This window comes from Pholis gunnellus (genome assembly GCF_910591455.1).
Source record: "Pholis gunnellus genome assembly, chromosome: 1".
In the NCBI taxonomy this organism is placed as follows: Eukaryota; Metazoa; Chordata; class Actinopteri; order Perciformes; family Pholidae; genus Pholis; species Pholis gunnellus.
This window is the reverse complement of record NC_136528.1, coordinates 24,995,844-25,020,781: the sequence shown is the minus strand read 5'-3', so window position 1 is coordinate 25,020,781 and position 24,938 is coordinate 24,995,844. Positions and strand designations below refer to the sequence as shown.

At 41.0% G+C, this 24,938-nt stretch overlaps 1 protein-coding gene across 1 annotated transcript in view; it reads right to left on the bottom strand.

Moving 5' to 3' along the window:
* Positions 1 to 24,938, bottom strand: part of pcdh17 (protocadherin 17) — a gene marked incomplete at both ends in the record, with an annotated part of 51,346 nt that overhangs the window by 11,912 nt on the left and 14,496 nt on the right. The window contains 2 exons of the mRNA XM_079179874.1: positions 15,257 to 15,429; positions 15,863 to 15,921. Of these exons, the coding sequence (XP_079036000.1) occupies positions 15,257 to 15,429; positions 15,863 to 15,921 (232 nt within the window). The remainder of the gene's footprint in view (positions 1 to 15,256; positions 15,430 to 15,862; positions 15,922 to 24,938) is intronic.

Below are 24,938 nucleotides of genomic sequence, written 5' to 3'. Positions count from 1 at the left end.
ATTTCCACTGTGTATATTATTTGTGTGTAAATCACATGGAAACATGCACTATTTACATGTAATTTGGCTAATGAAGGGGACTGTCCATGCTGGAACACGTTTTTTGGCAAAACAAAGTATAAACACCGTTATCTATGTATGTGAAATTTTTTTTTACAGTAAAGTTCAATCCCAGAACTTTTTCTTTGTCCAGTTCATGCCACTGATACAGTGTGAAGTCTCGAACTATCAAGTACTAGTATCGTCACTTACTGCAATAAAATTGGAGCGCCCTCAGCCTGACTGCCTGTTACATCTGCCCAGAGAGGGAAAGAGGTGTGAAGACACACAACCTGTACAGCTACCTGCCATGCCGCATATCGGCACACCGCTCTAAATGAATCCTCCAGCACACTCATGAGACTAATACATGCAATAAGAAAACGGCACACTTTAGCATGTAGGCATTTGATCAATTGTGCCAATGAACAGCAGTGTAGCTCCCCGAAGGATATTGGCGGGTGTTGAACAGAGGCTAAGTGGAAAGGTGGAGAGAGGTAGGTTGAGTCGATGGTGTTGGCTTTCTCAGCCCCGGGGCCTAACACATTTAGAGAGCTAACTGACACACTTTGGATGTATTAGCCACAGTGAGCTCTGCCAACCTCTCCTCCATTTCTGTTGCACCTCCTCCTCCTCCTCCTATCGCCGTCTGTCTGTCCCTACCACTCCATGCAAGACTGAAGAACATGCCTAGTGTTTCAGCAACATTGCTTTAGCATCGATGTTCCTCTGTTCCACAGCCAAATTGGTGTTTGCCGTCTAGACACTGGTTGCTTGCGTCTCTGTATGGATAAACATGTGCACACACTAACACTCTCCCTCGTCTGTTTATGAGCATGATTAGATTAAAAGAAACCGACGGAAATGCAATAACGGTCTATTAGTGTACCCGTCAGGAGGGATAATCATTTCAAATAGAAATGCGTTTTCCATCTCACTATCTAATTTACACTTTCCTTGCCTCTCCATCTGTTTCACTCCTGAGACTGGGTTATCAGCAAAAGGCTTTAGAATAGACTGAGTTAAAGTCCAGCGCACTGCAATAAAACACAAATAAATAGAAATGTATAGCAATAAATACAGCGGATTGAGCTTGTGAGAACGAAACCCCAAAGGCTAGAGGACCCCAGCTCTCTCTCCCTCTCTTTGACAAATGCGTGCATTGAATTGGAAGGTGAGAAAAACAACTCAATCCACGCTGCCCCATTCTATGTGGTGGTTTAAGATTAGGGTCAAAGATTAGAAGGCTTACACAAGATAAGAACAGGATTAAAAGAGCTCAGAGATGTAGAATTACAGATCAGAGAACTGCTGAAAACACACCTGAATTGTAAACAAATTCGGCATCAGCCACAAAGTCCAGGCATCATGGGGGATGGGGATGGGGGGGTGAAGCAATGTATTCCTGATGAGAGGAAGGGAAGTGAATATTACGGAAGAAGCATCCAATATTCCAGAGAGGAATTCAGCACACATCACAGGATGTCTCTGCAGTATGTCTGTTAGATTTGGGATTAATGGACTGTAGAGGGGCCTGGACACACACATGCAGGCACATAGACAGACAGACACACACAATCACACACACAAAATCCACTACCAAAACCCCGCCTGATAAGATTCACAACCCAGGCTAGCAAAGCACTGCAGAGTATATCTATTCTAGTAACTCTCCACGGTAGACTCTCTACTGCAGCATGACACTGTGTTACAACATGTTGTAAGTCAGTGAAGACAGTTAATGTAATTTATTAACATTCCAGTAAATGCTGGAAAACAAAATGCTTCGACTGTCTAGGTGGTTCGAGAGCTAGATTTCCGTGAAAGCAGCGCAGGCTCTATCCAGTCGTGCGTGGTAGATTGTTTGGACAAGTTCTTTATTTTGCTTGTCAAATTACAAAGCACATGCCCAGACACACACACACACACACACACACATGCATACGTGCACACACAACCGTAATTTGCCTCCGAGCTCCAATGAGTTCATGCAAATTACAAAAATGCAAATTCTGGTGGTAAGGCTCAGCTGTCCTCTGATGCATTTGGAGGAAAACACGACATAATGGGGGAACGCACAATGAATCTATTTCCTTTAATCTCGACAGACAGAAAGACAGCCTAATCCCAACACTGACTGTCTTTCCACCCCAATGCCCAGACTCTCCCCATTCTGCCACCCTCCTCCTGCATCCCCTGCCCTCTGGGCTAAAATCACAGGTGCAGGCAAATGCAAACCACTGGGTGGAAAATGCTCGGTGACAGCATTCTGGTGTTTGCGATTGGTCAGTGAACAATGAGGGAGTTTCCTGAACCACTTGTCGTGCTGATGGAACAGCTGGACACCAACACCAGACACGGATCAGGGTGGGAAGAGACCATGCGGAACAACAGGAAAACTAAAATGAGATTTAGCAGAGCTTAAGCTCACTGTCATTTCTCAGAAAAATTCACAAAGTACACAAACAAAGCTACGTCTCAGTTATTTGCGAGAAATTTGCTGCATTCAAACGTTCTGACTACAGTGCAAATGGGTTTTCAAGTAAACAAGATGCACAAAAGGAAATAAGCTTCTTTATACTGTAGGATTTGTCTAATTTTGCCGTCTTAAAATGGTTGCATTCTTATTCATAATTTTACAGCTCAAAGCTGAAAAAGGAAGATGGTGGCAATCACCTGTTTGATATGTCTTGAATTCTGATGCGGTTGCCTGGATACAGCAACAGCAAAAAGGGTGTTTTTGTTGCCATTGTCTGTGTGTACTAATTGACTGACCCTCTCTGCCGTCGCTTGCCTCTTCTCTTTGGCGCACCAGCAGACAGACACACAAGTATACGCAAGTACGGACCCACAGCCGAACCAGCTCTCATCCACATGATCGTCCTGACCAGCATTATCACAATCTAGGGAACTAGATTATCCCCAGGCTCGAAACTTCATCCTCTCTGATCCCCACTTGGGAAGGGATGAGAGGCAGCACAGGGGACCATCAACCAGATTTCCCACTTGTTAATCAAGGGAGATTTTCATCACCTTCAGGGACAGATGGGAAACTGTTTTCAAAACATCCTCCCGGAATGGGCATTATGCTATCGAGGAAACTTCCACCAATAGCAACAACTTCACAATGTTCCTAAGAAATCCCCCATAGTAATCGCAGTAACTGTTTAAAAAAAACCCAACTATATCAGATACAGCTGCCGACATTTCAATTAATATGATGCATTGTGCGGTAACTCCGACAAATGTATGTGCTGCATTTTATCTAAAGTGTAATAAAATGCAGCTGCAATAATGCATTGCTACACTCTAGGACGCTTTAATAAATATTTTCAACTTGCTCCAACTAACGGCAGCAATAGAAACATGAGTGAATCAAGTGAATACTAGTGGGAGTAACATATATATAGGTTGAGTGGTTTTCTGAGTGGTGTTCTCTTTAAAGCCTGTTACAGAAAAAAAAAAACTGCACATCTGCAACACTTCCAAACGTCTACCTCACCGTGGTCTGAATTTCAATGAAGTGCGTGTGTGAGTAAACCAAAGGAGGAGGTGCAAACACCCATAAGCTCTGTATGAAGATCCATCACACTTAGTTGTTTACACTGCAAGCTTTCGAAATCTCCATAATAGATCTTTGTTGTGGTTTGGGGTGGGATGGTGAGGTCAGCTGTTAATTGGCTGCTGGTAATTACAGATGCATCTTAAGCTTGCTGACATTGTCCGTGGGGCTTTGGAGACCTGCCTTGCAACAAATGCACTGCAGAGATTACTGCAATGCTCAGAAAATGACACATCTCCCATTCATGCATGTTAAAAAAGCAATTTAAACGCCTCATCTTAAGTCAAACCTGGTTTTCACCCTGTCGTGGAGCCATTGTAGGCATCACAAGCTCTGTGTATCATGTATTGAGTGGCTTGAATTATATTTAGTTTGAGCGGGTCCACCGTGTTTTCTTTTACACATTTAAGATCAGATCACCCTGTTTTTTTTCCCCCTTCTTCATTGAAATGTTCAAACTCATCACTCCTTCAACTCTTCCATCCTTTGCCAGTAGCCACGAGGATGCGTTCGCCCCTCTGTGGGGCTGCTTCCCCGGGATGGGAGGTAGCGCAGGGAGAATAGCAGCCACCCAATTAAAGCTGTGTTGGCCTCGCAATTCCTCAAGGTATTGCCATGTGACAGTTTAATTAACCAAGCGCCTTATCTTAATTTAGCAGGATCAAAAAGTAACAAACTGAGGTTATCTGAGAAAAACACTCCCAGTCGCCATCCTCACATACTCACCATGGCACACACACACACACACACACACACACACACACACACACACACACACATTCTCTCTCACTCCTATTCACCGTCACTATGGTACAGTGCCACATGTGTAATACAGTTATTTGAAGAATTCAAACAGCTAGCGTGTATTGCCATCCTCACAGATACTGCAAAGGACTATTTATGGTGCAAATGCTTCATTGCTTTATGCTGTATCCAGTACAGCTGCCTGCAGGGGTTGGCCTAATGACATACTTGCACACACTGTGGCGAGTGTGGGTTCTGTATGCGACTGGGTTCAGGCGTGTCTTAGCAGGGTAGGTGTTTCGGTTGACCGTTTTTTCTTTTGTTTGAACTGGTGGCTCAGTGACTGCAGGAAGCCAGGCACAATGCTACTTAAGCCAATCTCCCATGGAGCCTGCCTGCTGTCCCGCCCCTCTTCATTAACCCATCAACGCATGAGCTCTTTCTACTCATCTGATCGCTCATCAACTGGTTGCAATGTTCCTTCCTTCCTTCCTTCCTTCCTTGATTTTCTTTCCTTCAATCCACCAATTGAGTTTGTATTTGTTTAATTCATGCGAGCCCTGTCACTATTGGTCAACATACCTTTTCATATATCCAATTTGTCTCCTTTTTTGACATTTGTGAGCATTCCATCAACTGTAATCGCATAAACCACATCCCCGCTCTCTCTGTTTTAGCAATTCCTCTTCTTCAAATAAATACGCCATTATCTATAGCACTGCCGGCGGTGGATGAAAGGACATTACTAGTTATGGTTGAGCAGAGAAGAAGTCCTGATGCCTTAGACAGGCCAGGCCCATTTATCTCTCTGGTTCCTGATGCAGTGTAACATGGAGAAACAATGCCCCAGGGCACCACAAATATTCATTCACATGAGAAAAGGAAATAGACTAGACAAAGCGGCCCTTCGCTTGTATCTTACTGATTCAGTGGAAGTTGTGCAGAATTGACTGTCTTGGGAGACTTTTACCAGGCATTTCATTTTCACATAATCAAAGCTGAACAATCTTATTATTCTTTTATTAATAATGTTGCTGCGTACAATATAGCAATACTGGGCAGAATATTTGACAAACGTCAGCATTGTGTGATCCAAACCTCAGAAAGAATCAGCTGATTGTGGCTGTCCCACCAAACCCATACAAAAGCATAATAACATAACGGCATGCTTACTTTTGCCACTTTCCTACTGGATCTAGGTTTGTGAATTGTACATTGTCAGTAGCAAAGATGCCACTTGTACCGAGCGTAGAGGATAGAGAACACAGCTATTGAGTAACACAAAATATATAAGTGTGCCAACCAGTTTGCTTTCAGAGTACTGAAAAAGGACAGTAAAATGTAGAGATGAAACCCACACACACCGACACACACACACACAAAAGCACTCAAAAGACAAAATTTATAATAAGCAGGCAGTGGGATTGCGAGGGAAATGTGTTTGGTGAGATCAGAGACAACGTTGTGTGAATAAAATATCTGTGCCAGAGATTTCACCTCCCACAATATTGTTATACCAGCTGATGAGAGAATCCACTTCTCTAATTGCAAGAACGGGCTACAGGTATGAATTTGACAGATATAATTACTATATATAACTATTGTATATGAGTCTAATGGTGTAGTTGCTTGATTTGATATCATATTTTTGCCCATTAAAATACAAAAGGAATGGCGAATACTGTGCAACTCCATGTAAAATACCAGTTCCACAGCATTTTACTGCAAACAAGAACATGTAAAAAACGCTACATTTAAGTACAATTCACAGAGCAATCATTTTTATTTAAAACCTGGAACATAAAAACGAAACCCTAAACTGTTATGTGTCATTATCAGTTGTTTGCAATGTTTCATTTAATGTATGGACTCTAGCAGATTAGTGTATTGTAGTCTGAACTGAAATGGATCCAACTAAAGAAACAAAAACTACAGATGGCAGCACTGCTTTGACTGTTACAATACCGACAGAAGTCTGCAAGGACGGTAGAGCTGCAACTTCTGTTTATCGATTCATTTTATTTCTCCCATTAATCAACTCAACTTTTAGTTGCCTGTGAAAGATTAGCAAATAAGGACCAATTAACCAACTAATTTATTCTCATCAACATTTTTGCAATACGTATATTTGTTGAAGCTATTTCTCAAGTGAAAATACAAATCATCAAAATTTGGTAACTATTACATTTTCAAGACACATAAATCAAGGCTGAAACAGATGAGAATGGTGATGTGTATATGGCTGAAAAGTGATATGTAGGAAGTAAAAGACGCTATAAAAGCATAGGTGCAAGAGTGTGGTTACACACACACACACACACACACACACACACACACACACACACACACACACACACACACACACACACACACACACACACACACACACACACACACACACACACACACACACACACACAAACAAGCATACACATGCACAAATGCCCGGCTGTCCATGAACAGAGGACAGATGGCCACGGAGTGGCTCTGGTCCAGGAAGTGACGATGTTCTGTATCATTATAATCTGCTCTGTAGTATTCTCCCTACTGCTGTGCCGGACAACATGGTTCCCCCACTGAGAGCAGACACTGGAACAGCTCTTCTGCTGCTCGGTCACACATTCTCTCAGAGTGCTGCTGTGACAACAAACTAACCTGCATTATGAGTGCCCTTTCATTCAAACCCGAGAAACTTGGTCATTTCACAGCCCACGACCACCATGATTCTATGCAGCAAACAGACGTACCCAAGGACAGTGCAAATGCACAGCAGCAGCATTCTCTGCAACACATCCACTCAGCCTTTTACAAATCAATCGTGGATTGCCCACAGGAGTTATTCTTGTTAGTCTGTGAATCTAACCCACACACAGACACAAACACAAGGCCGCACGGCACTAGTTCAGATTCTGAGGTGGTTTGTTGATTTCTGTGAAAGCTCACTTGGCACCGCCCATAAGCTGAAAAACTGTAGCAACATCTCCACTCTCTGAATCCAGTGTCAGAGCTTCTATCTTCAAATATCTATCACAATTTGTTAGAACAACCTATTTGCCTGTGCTGTAATCACAAATTGAACTAAGCTTTCCAACGAGAGGTTCAAGCCTGGAAAAACAACAACAACAAATAGAAGAAACAAGTAGGCTGCACAGCCATAGGGCTCAGGCACACAATGTTAATTAATTTCATTTATAGCACAGACCCACATCTACAAGGTTGTTGTTCATGTGATTAGAAAGAGAACAATTGGGAGCAGAAGCATATCTTTTGTGACGATGGAGCTGATAAATACACTGGATTTTCTCTCCTGCTGACGGTCGGGGAAAATATCTTACATGTGTGTGGTAGAACTAGATTGGCAGGTTTTTTTTTTACCTGTGTGAAAACATACACTCTGGAGGATACTGCAGGTTACTAGTGTGTTTACAGCAAGCAAGTCTGTGTGCGTGTATAAACTGTAAACATGAAATATGCAAACTCATCAAACCGCCTAGCCTCACTTTCTGAGTTCTATTACACACAAATGAGGCATTGAAGCAAACACATTCAAATTCCTCTGCAGACGAGGCCTCTGAAGAGAACAATTACAAAAAAGCATCTCCAGCTCGATCGACAGAACGACATAAAAAACGGGTTAAGTAATGTGAATGTAGCATCTGCTTTTCAGAGAGGGGAGTGAGACTGACAAAAAAGAATTACAATATCACTGAGGGTTTACTGGACCCAACAGTGGATGAAACTTTACCAAAATGGTTGAAGAGTGATTAACTCTAAATCTCCATGACTCTGGACTAATCTTACTAATCTCCATACTCGGTGCTCCTTCGTGTTTTAACGGGCCTTGAATAGCATTTCCACAGCATTTCATGGCGGTGTGTTTTTTCAACGTCTAATATGAGTGAACACACACTTGGATTAATACCCTGTAATGTTCTCATTACAGAGCGGTGTGAGGAGAAAGGGCTGGCCAGCTGTGAGCATTTAGGGGCAGCAGCCCTCGTTGGAAGGTGCAGGAGAAAAGCGCTCTCAATGGGATCTTTTAAAGATGAAAGTACAATCATGCTATGATGGGAGGTCCTAATAGTGCTTAGAGTGAAATAAGACATATTTTTCCATAAACATGCCATAATTATTCACTGCGGCAACCAGGGTGGAGGGATAATGCCAGAGATTTATAGCCCAATTGGTAAGAGTCCGAGATATTCATCAATCCTCTCCAACGCTGTGCTGCCACAGTGCTTGAGATAGGCTCCACTGGCTGAATGAGGATCAGGGGGTGAGCCGCCATGCAGGCGGGCTGAGGTTTAGAGGTGGAAATCACAAAACCCACAGCCAGCCTAGCCCAATATCACACACACTAAGCACATGAGGGAGCACACAAGAATGGACATTACCCTTCGTGAACCACAATCATAACAATGGGATTTAATAAAACTTTGTGTATTAAAGGAAATAGACTAATCCCTATAAATCGTCCATAATGAGAGAGAAGAAATCCAAAGACTGTGATATTTCCCCCTCCCTTCACCCCACAAGATTTTAGGCTTTCCACAGGATTCCACTAGCTTAGCCGCAAATCGCCTCACTGCTGTGCGATACCGCCATATCCGCTAAGAATGGGGTGAACACATGATCTGGCACACGTGTATGGGCACACAAACACACACACACACACACACACACTCACAAATCTTATTTGACTTTGAGTAATGCTTCCTGGAGAGGTCCAGATTGCTGATGGTTCTAATTTTCCACACCAGGAAAGTAGCTGGTGATGTTGCCATGAATCAGGCTATCAGCCCGGCCAGGGGCAGGGCCATGTTGAGCCGAGAAGATGAGGCGCAGGAAAAAAGATGAAAGGCTCGGAGACAAATCCTCTCCTTCCAATGGCTAGCACAAACCGAGCATCTGGCTGCGGTTCTCAGATGTTGCTTGTTTTTTTTGTGATCTGCCGCCCAAGATCAGGCTACAGACTTTTATAGAAGGTTTTACGACACAACAGACAATTCACAAAGAGAAGCCAAAAAAATACCCCCTAATTTGGTGAATAACGATGACAGATGAAACAAGCGGTAAAGGTTGTGGGCGAAGAGGAGCTCTGAAAGTCCAGCTCACGCTGCGATGAGAGGGTTCACCGGAACGACGCACGTGCATGTCTCCACCGGAACAACGGCTGTAAACACACTCTGATGGCCTTAATTAATCATGTTTAAACAGACAGATGTGATGGCATCACATGAAACCATGACTCCTCCATATGCTACCTGTTCGGAGTAATGTTTGTAAACTAACTAATTACAATGCGTTTGTCCATTAACCTGCAGAACAATTAACATTGTGTGAAGAATCTCACGTTAACAATGCCCTCTCTGCACCGGAGAGGACACCGCGAAAATGTAATCCATCTCGCTAACTTGCGAACAGGAGGTGTTATATAACAAGTACTGTTGGTTCTGCTTTTAACTTTGAAAATTAAAGTTCTGGCTGTACTGATTTATGGGGCGATGAAGGTACATTTTTCAACACATTTTTCATTCAAGTGTAAATCAATGAGAAATGATTGTGTTATATTTGTTGTTGTCACCAATGATATATACAGGACTGGGGGTGATTTCTGCAATATTGCAATAAAGCCTCTTGATCACAAGACCAAAGGGTATGGAATGATATATATATATATATATATATATATATATATATATATATCATACATCTTAATATCATGTATTCTGTATATCACAGCTAAGAATAATCTGTGGGAACTTTGTCACTGATCCAGCTGTTTTAAGACAAGCATAACAGCAGTAACTGGTGTCTTTTGTCCTCTTCTGGTGAAAAAATGTCTAAAAGTCAGCTTCATGATTGAGTCACATTCTGGCCGTGGCTCCATCACGTATCCCTTTGGGATCCAATGCCCACTGGAAATGTTTCAGAGGAAGTGCGCCTTCAAGCAGCCTGTCTTTGCTCAGCCAGATTTTGTGTTGCTTTGTTCATTTGTTTTTGACATTCTATTGTGTCTGAACAGTGTGTTTCTCTCTTTGTCTGCCTGTCTCTGTCCTTCTCTCGCTTAAACTGAAAACTTCACATTATAAACAATAAGTAACCCCTCAAGGGGAACATGGTCAGCCATGATGAAATCACTTGATAATTTATACTTCTGATATCAGCAAATGACATATACGAGCATTATCAAACGCAGCCAGAAAAGTAAGAAGTAATACATTAGTGCACTAAGGCCAGTACAGTTAATGTATTACTTACTATTTGTGACAAAAGTAACATGTCAACATTGAACTCATAACATGCTCATTGTGCTGCATTTTGAATACAAATTCAGAATGATTTGAATTCTAGGTGTAATGCGCATCTACCTATCTATGTAAATGTGTCAGTATATATCTGTCCATGAAATATGAATGGCGTTGAATGGAATGCCCTTTTCCAAAAGGAAGATAAAGGTTTATTGAAGGCAAGAGTGAGCAGGATAGAGGTTGTCATGGCTACAAGTGTGAAAAGGGCATCTGATCTGACTTCTGACCAGTCAATTAATCTTGGAATTGCATTTTTGTATCAAAAGGTTCAGACGTGATTCAAAATTAATTGCTGCGGATAAAAAGAAAGAAAGGAAAGAGATTGTAGGGACTTGAAACACTTTGAAAGAGTACAGTAATGCCAGAGTCTTAAGATTAAGACTGCCACAAGGGAAGATTGGTGAATGTTTAAGATGGATTAAAGTCTGAATATTGAGTTTGCTTGGTTTGAGTTTGCAGTGTGGACTGGTAGAGAAAACCTAGTATTCAACAAAACAACAGATAAAGACTTCATTTTCTCAGGATTTTACGGAGGAATAGATGTTAAGTCGCACCCTCTCCTTGCTTGGAAGTGTCAAAACGCTACAAGGGGCATCAAACATCTATTTTATTGAACCAATTATATTTATTGTTTTGGAGATTTTATTTAATTGAAAATGCTCATCATAAGCATAATAGTATAATAATAGTTATATCTAAATATAACGGGGCTCTCATGGGTGTTCCTTGTTCCCAGCCGGATTATTCACACGAGATATTTGATGTGACATGTTGTAGGATAAAGAGAGACAATATTGTATGATTACATATTGACTAGAATATCAACTGCAGCTGCAGAAAGAAATGCCAATAAAGGATAAACTACAAAACATTCAAGAGCTCTATCATGGCCCAATACATGCTACTACATGCTAGTTATTTAAATAGAAGATATTTCTTAGTCGAAACAGCTTGAAATGAAAGTGTCACATCGAACCAAGGACTTTTTGGTTCTTCATTGTGACACTTGAGACACTGAAATATCTTAGATAATGTTTATGATGTCCTGCTACCAAACACATAGATTAACAGGCAACATGTCTTAGGAAAATATATACTGTACATGCCTTCAGATCCAGTGCACTCACTGACATCCTCAGCAGCATAAATTATTAAAAACACCTGCAGCAAAGACCAGCCTCATATAAATATAATAGGAGTATAGGATTAAATATATAACACCATCCTTTATTTGTGTACAGTATATATGTCTCTGTGTGCATTTAAATCATTGTTTGTGTGTGTGTGTGTGTCGATAGTTTTAGTGTGCGAGAGCAATTGACAAGGCATGACACTTCCCTTATTTAAGCTACTCACAAGATGAGGGATGATGTGGGTGTGGGGTTTTCTATCACCCTGCCGCAAATAACGGGGAAAAGTCAATTTCACCGCCTTCTACTGCGCTGTCATACAGGAACACATCTCATGCTGTCTCCCCTCCCTGTATCCACGCTCTCCTTGTAGTATCACGTCCTTCTCTGTCCCACACATGCCTCCCTGTTAAAACAAGTAAGGCGGCTTGATTATCACACTCCCATCGCAGCTAATTATGACAGGTCAGCTGGTACAGTCAAACTGTATCCCTGTCAGACACGGGGTCCCTCCGTGCTCTTCCATCATCCCTCTCTCTCCATTTCCTCAGACAGCCATATCAGTGGGTAACATCTCCCTACACCACTGCCGCCTGTCTGTTCGTGATAGCGACTACGGCAGTCATCTCCACAGAGGCGAGCGATGTGCTGCCAGCCACTCCGCCAGAGCCAGACAAGCCTGTATCAACGTCTGCTGCAGACGTGTTGGAGCATCAATTAATGGCCGTTTAAAAGTGGCAAAAGAAATGCATTTGATATACTTCAGCCTAATTAATACGTTGCTACCAATTTTGCAGGGCTAATTAATCAATTTGAGACCGGTCCCTAGTGCAAAGATGTCCAGATTATGTTGTCTGGAAGAAGACTGTACGGAATATCAGAGAAGAAGATGAATTACAAGTATGGACATGAGAGTTGCATGTTTGTTCTATCAATGCCTATGACCACAGGAGAGCAAGCATGAGGAAAGAAGAAGAAGTCAGGAAGAAAAAGCCCGAAAAGGATGGCACGATCAAAAACAAAAAAAAGGAGAGAGATACACAGTTGTGTTTACACTTTAGGCTACAACCTAGAGACTATAAAGGCTAAGAACTGAAACAGGGTTGGGGATTGATTGGGACTTGAACTACATGCTCTGTGCACTTGTAGTTCTGTTTATACTGAGCCAGTGAATGAGGCTGCAGAGTCCTGGCAGGCAAGCAGAGAGAGCTACAGATAGTAATTGGGAGGGCTATGCTGGGAAAGAAACAGAGGACTTAAGATGGGATGAAGGGGTGGAAAGGAGGGTGGTGAGGGTAGTAGATGCTAAGTGCTGAGATGTGAAGAAAATAAGCCTGCAGGAAAACAACCCCAGGGACAGTGACCAATGACAAGCTCCCTTTCCTTTTTTTTTTCTCCATCTGATAATAGACATACCTGTGTGCCTCCATGTGTATAGCTCATGAGTGTGCATGTATGGAGCTTTTTTTTTTAACCACAGACATCAATACCTGGAAGCAGACACACACTTCCTCTAATAGCTCACGATTCAGTTTCCCTCTATTCACTATTTCATCTTTTACTCAGCCTCATTAATTAGCCACAAAATTACTATAATAAATTACCTGTACATGAGCTGTACTGCTTAAGAGAAAGTAGCAGATGGGACTTACCAGGCACAAGGTGACCATCTTGCGATTCATCTTAAACAGCAGGAGGACGTAAAACAGACCTTTCTAGGCAGATGATATTGTAATTTAAGAGGCATACAGTCACACCATAGTATTGTCTTCTCAAAATCAACTCAAAGTGAGGGATGATTTGCTGCTTTGGATCATTCAACTGGTATCTTTGCAACTTAATAAAGACACACTGGAACACTGCCAGAGCGATGTTCACCACCCCTCACTCGTCACTGCTCTTGCACCATGCCTTGGCCTCCTGCCCCTGGCCTCCCCCACAGCTTAGCTAAGCCCCCATGTTATTGGCTAAACACAGCCAGCTGCAGCCAGTTAACTGTCTAATCTCGCATCAATCGATTTCCCCAAACAAGGAGAGGTGGAGAAGTGAAACGAAAGTCGTGGAGCGGGGGTGAAAACACAGTGGAGTGTGAGAATAAATGAGAGGGCAGCGGTGAGGGAGGAACCTGCAAAAGCAGGTTGCAGTCTGAGTTTCCAGCACCACCGGCCTTGTGTGTGTGTCTATTGGTGCATGAGTACGACATTCTCTTGGTCGAGACCATAAAAAAGGATACTGATCAAAGACAACACACAGAAAACCGAAAGGTGGATGGACAGGCTGTGGTTGGCGGTAGCAGTACACATCCACCAGCAATGTTGTATTGGTACAGATTTTAATGAATGACTGCTGCCGAACACACTCTTTGCTCCGTTTGTCACGGCTTTGTGTGTGTGTGTGTGTGTATACATGTGATTCTCTCAGTCCCTCACGGACAATTAAATAGTAACATTTTCAAAATGAGAAACATATGGAGCCTTTTAATTGGCCAATTTCTCTTGCCAACGTGTGTGGCTTTTTTCATTCGAAAAACCAATGAAAAGGAAAAAAAAAAAAAAAAGCTATCTATTCAGACATGCATATTGCAGCACAGAGTGTTGCACAAATTGTCATTGTCCTTCCGCAAAAAGAGAAAAACAGCCCTTCTGTTCCCTGGATTAATAGCACCATTACACAGAATCCATGTTCAGTATACCGCACTGTACTTCTGGATCCCGTCAGTGAGATTCATACTTCTTGGTGTCAGGACTTTAGTGAGTTTGTATTTCTGTGGGAATATCTGTTTTGCCAAGCAGGTAATGGCCCACGCCGAGGTACATGACTGGATGAGGCTGCAGTGAGAAATTTACTATAGCAACTCCTGTCCTATTCCTTCCGTCAATATGTATAATCTTGGCTTTCTTGCCTCCCCTGACCCTGCAGTAATCATGTGAGGTGGCTGGGGTAGGGAGGACTGCAACAACCCATATCTGGGGAGTTATTGTTCTACACATGTCATGTGTAATCTGCCCGACCCACAGCGCTTAGAATGATTATTCATATTTAATCACCACACTACGAAGCTACATCTCCTGCCGTTCACTAAGTCATTTTCCATGTTCCATTATCAAAGTTTCAGAGACGGGTGCTCAGGGAAGGGGGACTAAATGGAGAGGCTGAAGAAGTTGGGCTTATAAAAACATAATGGGCTTGTCTGCTTTGATAAACTGAGGACGTGTACAGAATGCACACTCGCTCACACCCTCTCACACACACACACACACACACACACACATTAAATGAGAAAAGTGTAGGGGAGAATAAAGTAGCCAAGAACAAAGTTCAGATTGTGAGCGCTGAGGCAAGTCAGGAGCTCAGTCGCTGATAACATAGGTAACGTCAGCACCGAAAAAAGAAAAAAAAACAGATTGATAGTCATTTGATTAAAATGTGTCTGGCTCTCACGGCAACGCTCATTGCCGTTGAGGTCTCACCTTGTTCCAAAGGTGGTGGTTTCACGCCTGTAGCCTTCAACTTGAGGGCTTCTTTTGCAGACATATCGCAGCAGGAGCCTTTGTTGGTGTCCTGGTCACTGTCAGCCTGGTCACTGTCACCATGACCACTGTCTCTGAGGCTTGCTCGCTCTGGGTCTTTGAATGTCGAACTACTATACACAAAAAAACGGAGAGAAAAAAGAACATTAGTACTAGTGTGTTTGAAAGAGCCTTTTGAAAGGGCCTTTTTTACCCTCAGAGAAAGTTTAGACACAACATGAAACATTGATGAGTGTCCCTGAATGCTTAAGTAAAACAAAAAAAATATATATTATAATAGGATTTAGAATGCAATAAAATGCTTCTAAAAATACTGTACCAGCAGTACTATCTGCTAAAGGAGACTAAAGATGAAACTAAAAAAGCTGAGCATGTTGCGTGTGATTATAGAGAATACACTTAGTGAACAATTGTAACCTCCCTGCTACGACACAAAACAATTAATTGTCAGTTTAGTTACTGTTGCTATAGTACTGTGTTGGGACTATTGGAGAAAAGAAAACAACAATCTGAAATGTAGTGACTGTTATAGATCCCAACTCTTACCTTTGAACAAACTGTTGTCTGCTACCCATATAATTAGGCTCAGTGGGGAAATTGTCCGTCTGTGGGGAAGGAAGAGAGAGAGAAATAAGGTATGTAGTGGACTCTAAAAGGAATGAGTGCTGCTGTGAAACAAGATCTCCCAGTGACAAATGATTAATTGTGCAGGAAAAAAAAAAGAGTTAGGGGACAGAGTAGGGGCAATACAATACTGGGAATGTGAGCTCCATATTGTTTAGGTTTGAGCATTTCATTAACCACATAAAGCAGGCTAATTAGCCTTTCTAGAGTGAACCGCAGAGCTGAGCATCAAATCTGGCAGACATAATCAATAACTGCTTGGAGAAAAGCCTTGATGAGCATGGAAAACGTGTCCGCTAAACATCTACTAACAACATTACACCACTATTTGTACAGAAATGAAAATGCAATTTGCTAGTTCCTTACACAACATTACTGTGAGAATCTGTTGACTCTGAGCCACAACATTGTATTTTTTTTGCTGCAGAAACTGAGAAATTGTTTGTGAGGAACTGAGGCTTGTACATGTTGAACCACGTGGTGCTAGTTCAATATGGGGCTACATACACAGGGGCTTCATGCTATGTTGTTCGATAGAAATAACACACATACTGTACACGCCTGTGCACACAGAAAGAGACACTAAGACAGTAATGTCCAACACATACATTCACACAAAGAAACCGTATAGCATGTATGACAAAATACATCACTATAATGGAATGCTGGTACAAAGTCTATACTGCGTAAACTGCACAAAGACAGCTCAATCTTCAGCACAGTATGCAGCAGTGCATCACAAACTGTATCAATCACATTGGCACTGGAATGTACTGTCTCTCTCAAAATACAGAGTTTTTAATCATGTCAATTGATCTAAAAGGTCACAGAGATCCCAGTTTCTTCCTGGCATTTACAGAAGTGCCTGTCAATCTAACTAATAATGAAAACAACTAATGTAAAAGCAATCATGTGTATAAACTTTGCTGTAAACCACAAATAACTTCTGTAGAAAGAAAGTAATGTGTTTATCTTTTGTTAAAATGATTCCAGGAATATTTCAAAGTCCCTGTTGAGTAGAGAAGGGAAGTAGGCGTGGGCGATATGGAGAAAAATCATTGACCAAATACCTCGATATTGATATTGCAACGATATTGTAGGGTTGACATTTGGTGCTTGAACAAAATATTTAAACAATGAGGTTTTTGATAAATAATCATCAGTAATGTGAACGTAATGACTAAGTGGGTAAACAACAGGCAACTAATAGAACAGCTAGACGAGTCTAGTAGTTCAGAAAATTACATTACTTTACTGTAGTGGTGTAATGGAGCAATGTCAATCCGTGTTGTGTACGGATTCCCCCTTTGTGATTCAGCATGCATGTGAACCACGGATTAATTACAAAGTTTAACGTTAACCATCACAGTGTGAAATAAAGTTTTACTGACAATCGTTATCCGCCAATTATTAGTAAAATATGCGATCAGGACATCAGCATTCATGCTTTTCTAGTCGGCAATCTCTGATAATGTTTCATTATAAACAACAAATTCATGTTTACGTTTATCGGAGGAGAGCCAACGATGGCAGCACCACTAATGTCAACGAACGAAGGTTCCGTTCAGTTACATTATGATGCGTTCAGGCTCTGTTTAGTTAACATTTGTATTGGGGCAAAGGCAAATTATAACATTATCCTGATGTGTTCACATGTAATTTCGTAAAACGTAAACGTAAGAACTATAAAAAAGTAAAAGGATAACATTTAGAATTTTTGATGGTTTACACTGACTTCAGAGACGGTGGCAAAAAAAAAGAAAATAGTTTAGAGCCTTGTAGACCAGCTGCTATAATCAAACAACAAAGAGATCTGTATCTGCCAATATCGATTTTCAATGATTGGCAATTAGTATTGGTGGTAAAAAAACGTGATCAGAGGTCTCTAAAAGTAATATTTGCTCCCTTTTCTCTTTTGTGCTAATCCGATCTGTGACTCTGATCCGTGATACTTACTGTAGTACAGCCTTTAAGAAAAACAAAAAGGCAGGAATAGACAAACACATGCCATATTAGATTACCAAGATATCCAAAATCGAAGACGATATCTAGTCTCAAATGACGATATTGATATAATATTGATATATTACCCATCCCTAATAGGAAAGGTGAAAACAATTGGCTTCCTGAACTGATGGCAGTAAAAAGTCATGTTTAGTGAGTAATGTGTCCCTGAGCCAGGCTTTTTCACATGCACAGCTTGACTCACAGTCAATAGAGTATTTCAATGTCATCCGTGCTCTGCGGTGGCTCAGTTTGAAAGAGTGTCTGAGAAGGTCAGACAGGCCACCTCAGTACTTTGACCTTCCATGCTTTTGCAAACACCTTTATTACTATCTAAACACTCTATTCCAACTCAGCCTTCACCAAGATTTTAAAAATACACCCACTGACTATATCAAAGGCTAGAATCTGACCACGGAGAAAGAGAAGAATGGATGTTTGAAATTGTTTGGCATTGAAATGATAACAGCCTTTCTCAGAAAGGGGAGATGGAAGTCTTTATAATAATGTGCCCCTTCTGTACTTGTATGACCAGGGACTCGTCCTTGGACGCACTTTTCAATCAACTCAGCACTGTTGGCAAGGAATGAAAGAACATTAGAAATTAGAAAAACAGGTTTGATTGTTACAGGATTTAATATATTTTCCGCAGTTGTACACACAGAGCAAATATCAAAATGATATAATGTGCACCAACTAAAGTTGATGAACTAAACTTGAAATGGCAATGGTCTGCTGTACTTTGATAGTGTTAAATTAATATGCACCTCTATATCCTGTAGCATGGTATTCACAGCTGTAGTTTTTTTCTTACCAAAAGAGAAGAAAAAAAAGTAAAGTAGCATGTGCTCTACATCCATCTACCGGCCACCAGCTCTACAAGCCAATAAAAAGCACATTACGCCACTTCATAGAAACCTCTTTCCTGTCAATTAGAGTCCAGGCTGATCTTAAGCCTCCATCTCTTCCTTTCTGTCTATAACTGCCCAGCCCTTTGACTACAATGGGCCACTTTCCAATTAATGGATCGATAATGGCCAGTATGGACTGCTTTGTACTTAGCCAGTCAGAGCCAACAATGAATACAGGATAATTTGAGAGGGGAATGATACATCCTGGCTAGATATCCAGTAGTTTTGATATTAATATTAGACACTGAATTATACAGTACATAAATTCATTTAGCATCGCAAGTATCATTGAGTATTTCATGTTGCACACTTGCACTTCTGGCCTTCTAATTTCCCCTTGTGGGACTTCTTGAAATGAACTGAACAGAATTAAACCAGAGTGAAATGAATTGAGCTGCACTAAACTGACCTAAATTGAATGGACCCGAACTGTGGAATCTGTGTTTTTGGCCTCCGAGGCTTTAGAATCTGACTTACATATGGACCCAAAATTTGAGACTTTGACCTTAGAGCTTCAGAGAAGCACGGGACCTATTCATCACAAGATGAATCCAGCGGTTCGGGGTCAATGCACTTTGTGTAGATATCAGCAGAGGTCAGTTTCATTGGTAGTGTGGATGAGAAGTGCAAAAGCCTGTTGTTGAATTGTAGGCCAAATGAATGATATGGTGTGTTTAAGTCCACGCAGCAAGGCCACAAAGGTCAGAGAGATACTGAGTACAATGAGGCTGAGTAAGTGTAAAAAGCTGCACTCTATTCTGTATTCCCATTGAGACCCTAAGACTGACCAGGCAGACAGAAGGCCGATTGAGACAAATGGGAAGAGCATATTGCTATTCTACTCTCACGCCTTGCTGGTGCGTTTTGGGGCATTGGACATTTCTACGTGGCTATGTTTGTGTTTTATCTGCTTGTGTGTTATGTGTACATGTGCGTTTGATATCTTAGGTATGGGTTGTGAAAGAGGACAAATTGCAGCATCTCTTTCACACATTATTGGACAGCTCTCTTTTATTCACAAGAACGAGAGCACACCCCCTCCCTCTACCTACTCTGCTAGGCATGATGCATGCATTTGTCCTTTACTGTCTTCCAAAAACACACATAGCACCACTCACTCTGTGTGTATGTATGAGTGCATGCGTTTCTCCGTGTCGGAAGGTGTGAACCGTTCCAAATCCACCATAACCTTGTCAGTAAGCCAAAGAGATCTGGACAGCAGTTTTTAATTTGATAAACTATGTCTCTGTTGTGTATGTGCGTGTAGATTATTCCTCTTGGAAAACTGTCAAAGTAGCTCAGCAACAGCTAAATGGGAAGGGTGGGTAAAGGATAAAACAGAGCGACATTGAGCTTAAATGGAAAGAAATGCCACCAGTGAAGTGGGATGCCGCATGAGCAGGAAATAAGAAAACAGAAAAAAAGGTGAGCAAAACGGCAAACAGAGAGGATTATAAAGGAAGTAAGGGAAAAGGGGTGGAGAAACTAGACAATAATTAGACTGCATTGATTATCTAGTGGCTGAGTAGCAATTGTAAGTGATCAAATCTAATTAGCTGGTCCTATACATCTTCCTGGAGATAACAGAGCAATCAATCAATAGGCTTAAGTGAACTAAAAGCCATCACAGTCTACTGCCTGCTAAATATCCTCCACTATCTTCCAAATAACTTACAAGAGGTCAGGTCCAAATGAATTCCTGAGAAGTAAGGAAGTGCCACTGATGCCGGTAAATGGAGACTAGACAGATTTCACGGTGAGGTCTTATCAGTCTAGATGGACACCTTGCTAATGATTCTGGACGGTACTTAAATCGTAAACAAGCCTTAGACTTGATTTGAAGACAAGTTTGGATTTCAAGGTGACATTGGATATTTTGGGCATTGTTTAATATTTATGTAATCAATGCCTTTATCATATTCATATGAGGAGGAAGTGGTTCGTCTGAGGGAAAAGAACATCCCTTGTTGTCAATGAGATGGTGTACTGCACTTGGACTTATGTGTCATCCACCAAAAATATAAAAACGCCATTTGTCCCAAAAAGTCTGATTTATTTAGAGGATAAATATACATGGCTTATATTAGATAATTTGTATTTGAACCACATCATTTGCACACTATTTGCAAATGATCCTGCAAAGAAAGATGTGGTAAGACAGGTACAAAAAGTGCAACCTGTGCACCAATTTGTTCAAAGAATGTCCACCTACAAATAACAAATTAGCAGTATAACAAATAAAGTGCAGCTATATAAATGGAATTGAGCATGCATGCTCTGGTTAAAGTTAAGAAAAAGACTATAAAAGATTTAGTTTTGCAGTCCAGTGAATTTACCAGCAAAGGAGCATTCACACCTACAGTTGTCTATTGGGTTACTCAACTGAACCATACAGCTTTAGTTCCGCTAGTTTCAGCTGGAGATCTTAGACCCATCCATTTATTTTACTTTGGCAGCGGGATTGATGGCCCATGGGCCGATGTTTAGTGTTTTCAAAAATGAATTAAAAGAAATCTGCATTTTGTTTTCCTAGCGGTAAGGAAAAACATACTGGAACCTGACCCTGAAACCTGCATATTCAACTGGTATTTTATGTTGAGTTACAGCCCTCGTTAATGGAATAATTTGAGATAAAGAATTAAACGCCCAGTGGGTGCCTTGACTGACTTCAAATGCTCTTCACTGGTCTCACCACAACAGACGATGAAGAAGCCCTTGCCGCAGGGTTTTGTGCAGAATGATTGGCTACAGTGAGTCACCTGCATACGTTTTGTTGATTTTCCTCTATACCACAATGTTTATCACAGGATTGCTGGTAACCATAACTGTCACATGAATGAGTGAGCTGACACTCCATGTGACTGATGGCCCTAAATGGACTTAATGCATGTACAATGTCTGGCATTATGAAAAGGTTGCTTTTTATTTTTAATGGATAGGACACTATCTACCATGGAATATTTCAGAAATGTCTGCAGGAAAGGAAGGACATACCTCTGTAAGGCAAGAGATCATGCTGAGGAATTAGTGCCAGTGTAATAATAACATATCACTGGAGACTATACCAGACTGCATCGATTATTTGTCCCATCCCCGGTGATAAGTAATTTAAAGTATCTCTCTTAGGGCCAGGTCTCTCCTCTTTTCCCCATCTCTAATGCTGAACTAGAACACAGTACCACAAATCTAAATACCACTCAAGCTGAATAAAGAATCTACACATGTGTTAGACTTGTCACTGAGTTGACATATTGTGACAGTGTTTATTGTAGAAGTACTATGGGCTGTTTGTAAGAATTGCTGGCTTATTATGAAGCAGTCAGCTCTAATCCAACTTCATAGTCTCATATTGTTAATCATTTTGCCAAGATTCATGGCCAGATTCTTTTCATTTTGCTATGTTCATTTGGTTAGGAATGAGGTTATTTTTTCCCTTTATTAAATAGGGCTAAGTAGCACTTTGGAGGCTTTAACATACAGTTGTATAAAAAGCATGACCTCTCTTGCATATTCACTGCTCAACAGCAAAGACACAATATTCATAATTAATATGGAGCCACTCACAGTGATAGCCTATTATTTTGCCTGACCATACAGTGTCATTAGAGATGTCTATTAGCAGCCTAGTGGAAAGCATCAAGTTGTCTTTGTGGCACAACTATTCTGTTTTTTCATCACCCTCAGTCTCAACATAGCCACTTCATAGTGAGAAAAAGGCACACAAATTAAATAGTTGACATTCTAACCACACACTCGGTAGGGGACTGAAATCCTCGATAGGTGAAATACAAAAGAGAAAAGACAGAAAAAAGGGATGCACAGGGCAGGGGAGGGCTGAGGTGGTTGTGCTTGCCTCTTTTCATCAAGAGAGACGAGACACTACTTCAAAGCTGATTTCCTTCAACCTGTGTGGTTACTGCCACTTTATTATTCCTTTTGAGGAAGACCCCGAGCAAGCATAGTTATAATTTTCTCTTTTGTCTACAAATGACTACTTTGGTCAAATTTCTAAGGTAGTTACATTATGTACAAGTGAGATAGCTAGAATTGCCTTTAAAGGACCAATGTGTTCGATTTAGTGGCATCTAGTGATGAAGTTGCAAATTACAACCAACTGAATACCCCTCCTTTTCCAAAGGTGTCAGGGAACTACGGTGGCCTTCAGTTAACGTAAAAACGGGAAAGGCCATCACTAGAGCCAGTGTTTGGTTTGTCCGTTCTGGGCTACTGTAGAAAGCTGGCGGTGCAACATGGCTATATGACTACGACTCTATGGAAGGGACCCGCTCGCTATGTATATAGACGGCTCAAACAAGTTAATTCTTAGTATTAAGAAATTATCCACTGATGAAAACATAGTTATGAATATTATATCCAGTAAACCCCCCTAAATCCTGCACACTGTTCCTTAAACAGCTATGAAAGAGCCTGTCTGTGTGGGTTTTTGGGGGGTTTGCAATAGGAGCTAGATTTATCTTTTGTAATAATGTCTGTCATTGAGTCGAGAGGTCGAGAGGAGAGCTGGTCAACAAAGCATTGTTAAAATGCAAAACAAGATGCAAACCTCCTGAGAGTGCGCATATCCTTGAACATGTTTTTCTCCCTCACTTACACAGTCCACACACACACATACCATTACAGGTGCTGGATATCATACAGTCTAGCCTATTTCATGATGCATGAGGAATCAAATGACGGGCTAAACTGAATCCTGCATAAACACAATGGCTCAGAAGGCTTGTCTTAATAAGCATAAAGTAAAACAGCATAATCGGTTTAGGACAAATTATAAAAAATATATAGTAATCCGTTTTTCTGACTCATATCCATGTAATTGATTTATTAATGGACTGATTATGCTATTGTTGAATGTATCATCCTTATCTAACTAAAAAAGGACGATATTATCCATAGAGCGTTATGATGTTGACCAACATCCCCTCGGGTAAAGATTACAATAAGCTGCGACATTAGAAACACACAGGCACTATAGTACAGCAAGCTGGCCAACTGAATCTGTTTTTTCTTTTTTGCTAAATTGGAAGTAAATGAAACCAATTTGACTGTGACCCTTTTTACAATGAACCTGTGGTTAGAAATCAAATAAACTGAATTCAAGAGTTTCAGTCGAGGAACCTAAACCTTTGTGACAGAATATAAGACTCTTTGTTTTTAACGAGAACAAACATATTTTCACCTGGATAGAGAGAGAATTCAAATGATCTAATGGGTATATGCTACAATCCCCCAAACTATGTCAACAATTATACAGTTGCACTGTCTTTGTGACATCCAGAGATTAGGGTGTTTGTTTTAAGGCTGCGCTATTGTCTGATATACATCAGTTTTGGATTTGCAACAAGTAATAGGGATGTGGTGCTCGTGGCTTCGTGACCTTTACTTTGCCAATCTCCACCAGTGCTAAATATATCTAAATATCTCCCAGTAATGAAGAGGTGTTGTGTTGTAAATTACAGCTCATTAAACTTTACTCAGATTTTCTGAGCATTGTTTTTTTGTTTTGTTTTTCTAAATTATTTCTTGGCACGTTTCTCCATCAAAAACAATAATAAACAATATTTTCAGATCTTTCTTTTTAAATAAGAAAGGAAAATAATAAAGAGTCATCATTTTCACCGGCAGGACACAATGGAGAACAGCACACATGTATATTTAATGACATGAATTAACTGGTGTCTGGGACAGTGTGTATGTGTGTTACTCCTGAGCCATCACTATGAGGTGCAGTTACATATGTATGTCTGCAGTGCAATATAATGAGGCAGCCTGTTCAGGCGTTGGCAGTCAACAATACACCAGACAAAAAATAATAATCATTAGACATAAAAAACATTCTAAGTCACAGTGTACTAGACACAAAGAGTCTGACTGGAAGAGGTTGTGACCCCATCTTTATCTGTAGTTTCTAGCAGCATTATCTTTTGGAAATACAACACTGACTATTCAGCAGTAGGTCTCAGAGAAAAAAATACGTTTCTGCTCTGAAGAGAAAGGGCAACACAAGAAGGCACATTTGTACTCCTATCAACACAATCCACTTCTGTGGCAGTTTAGCCCCAGGA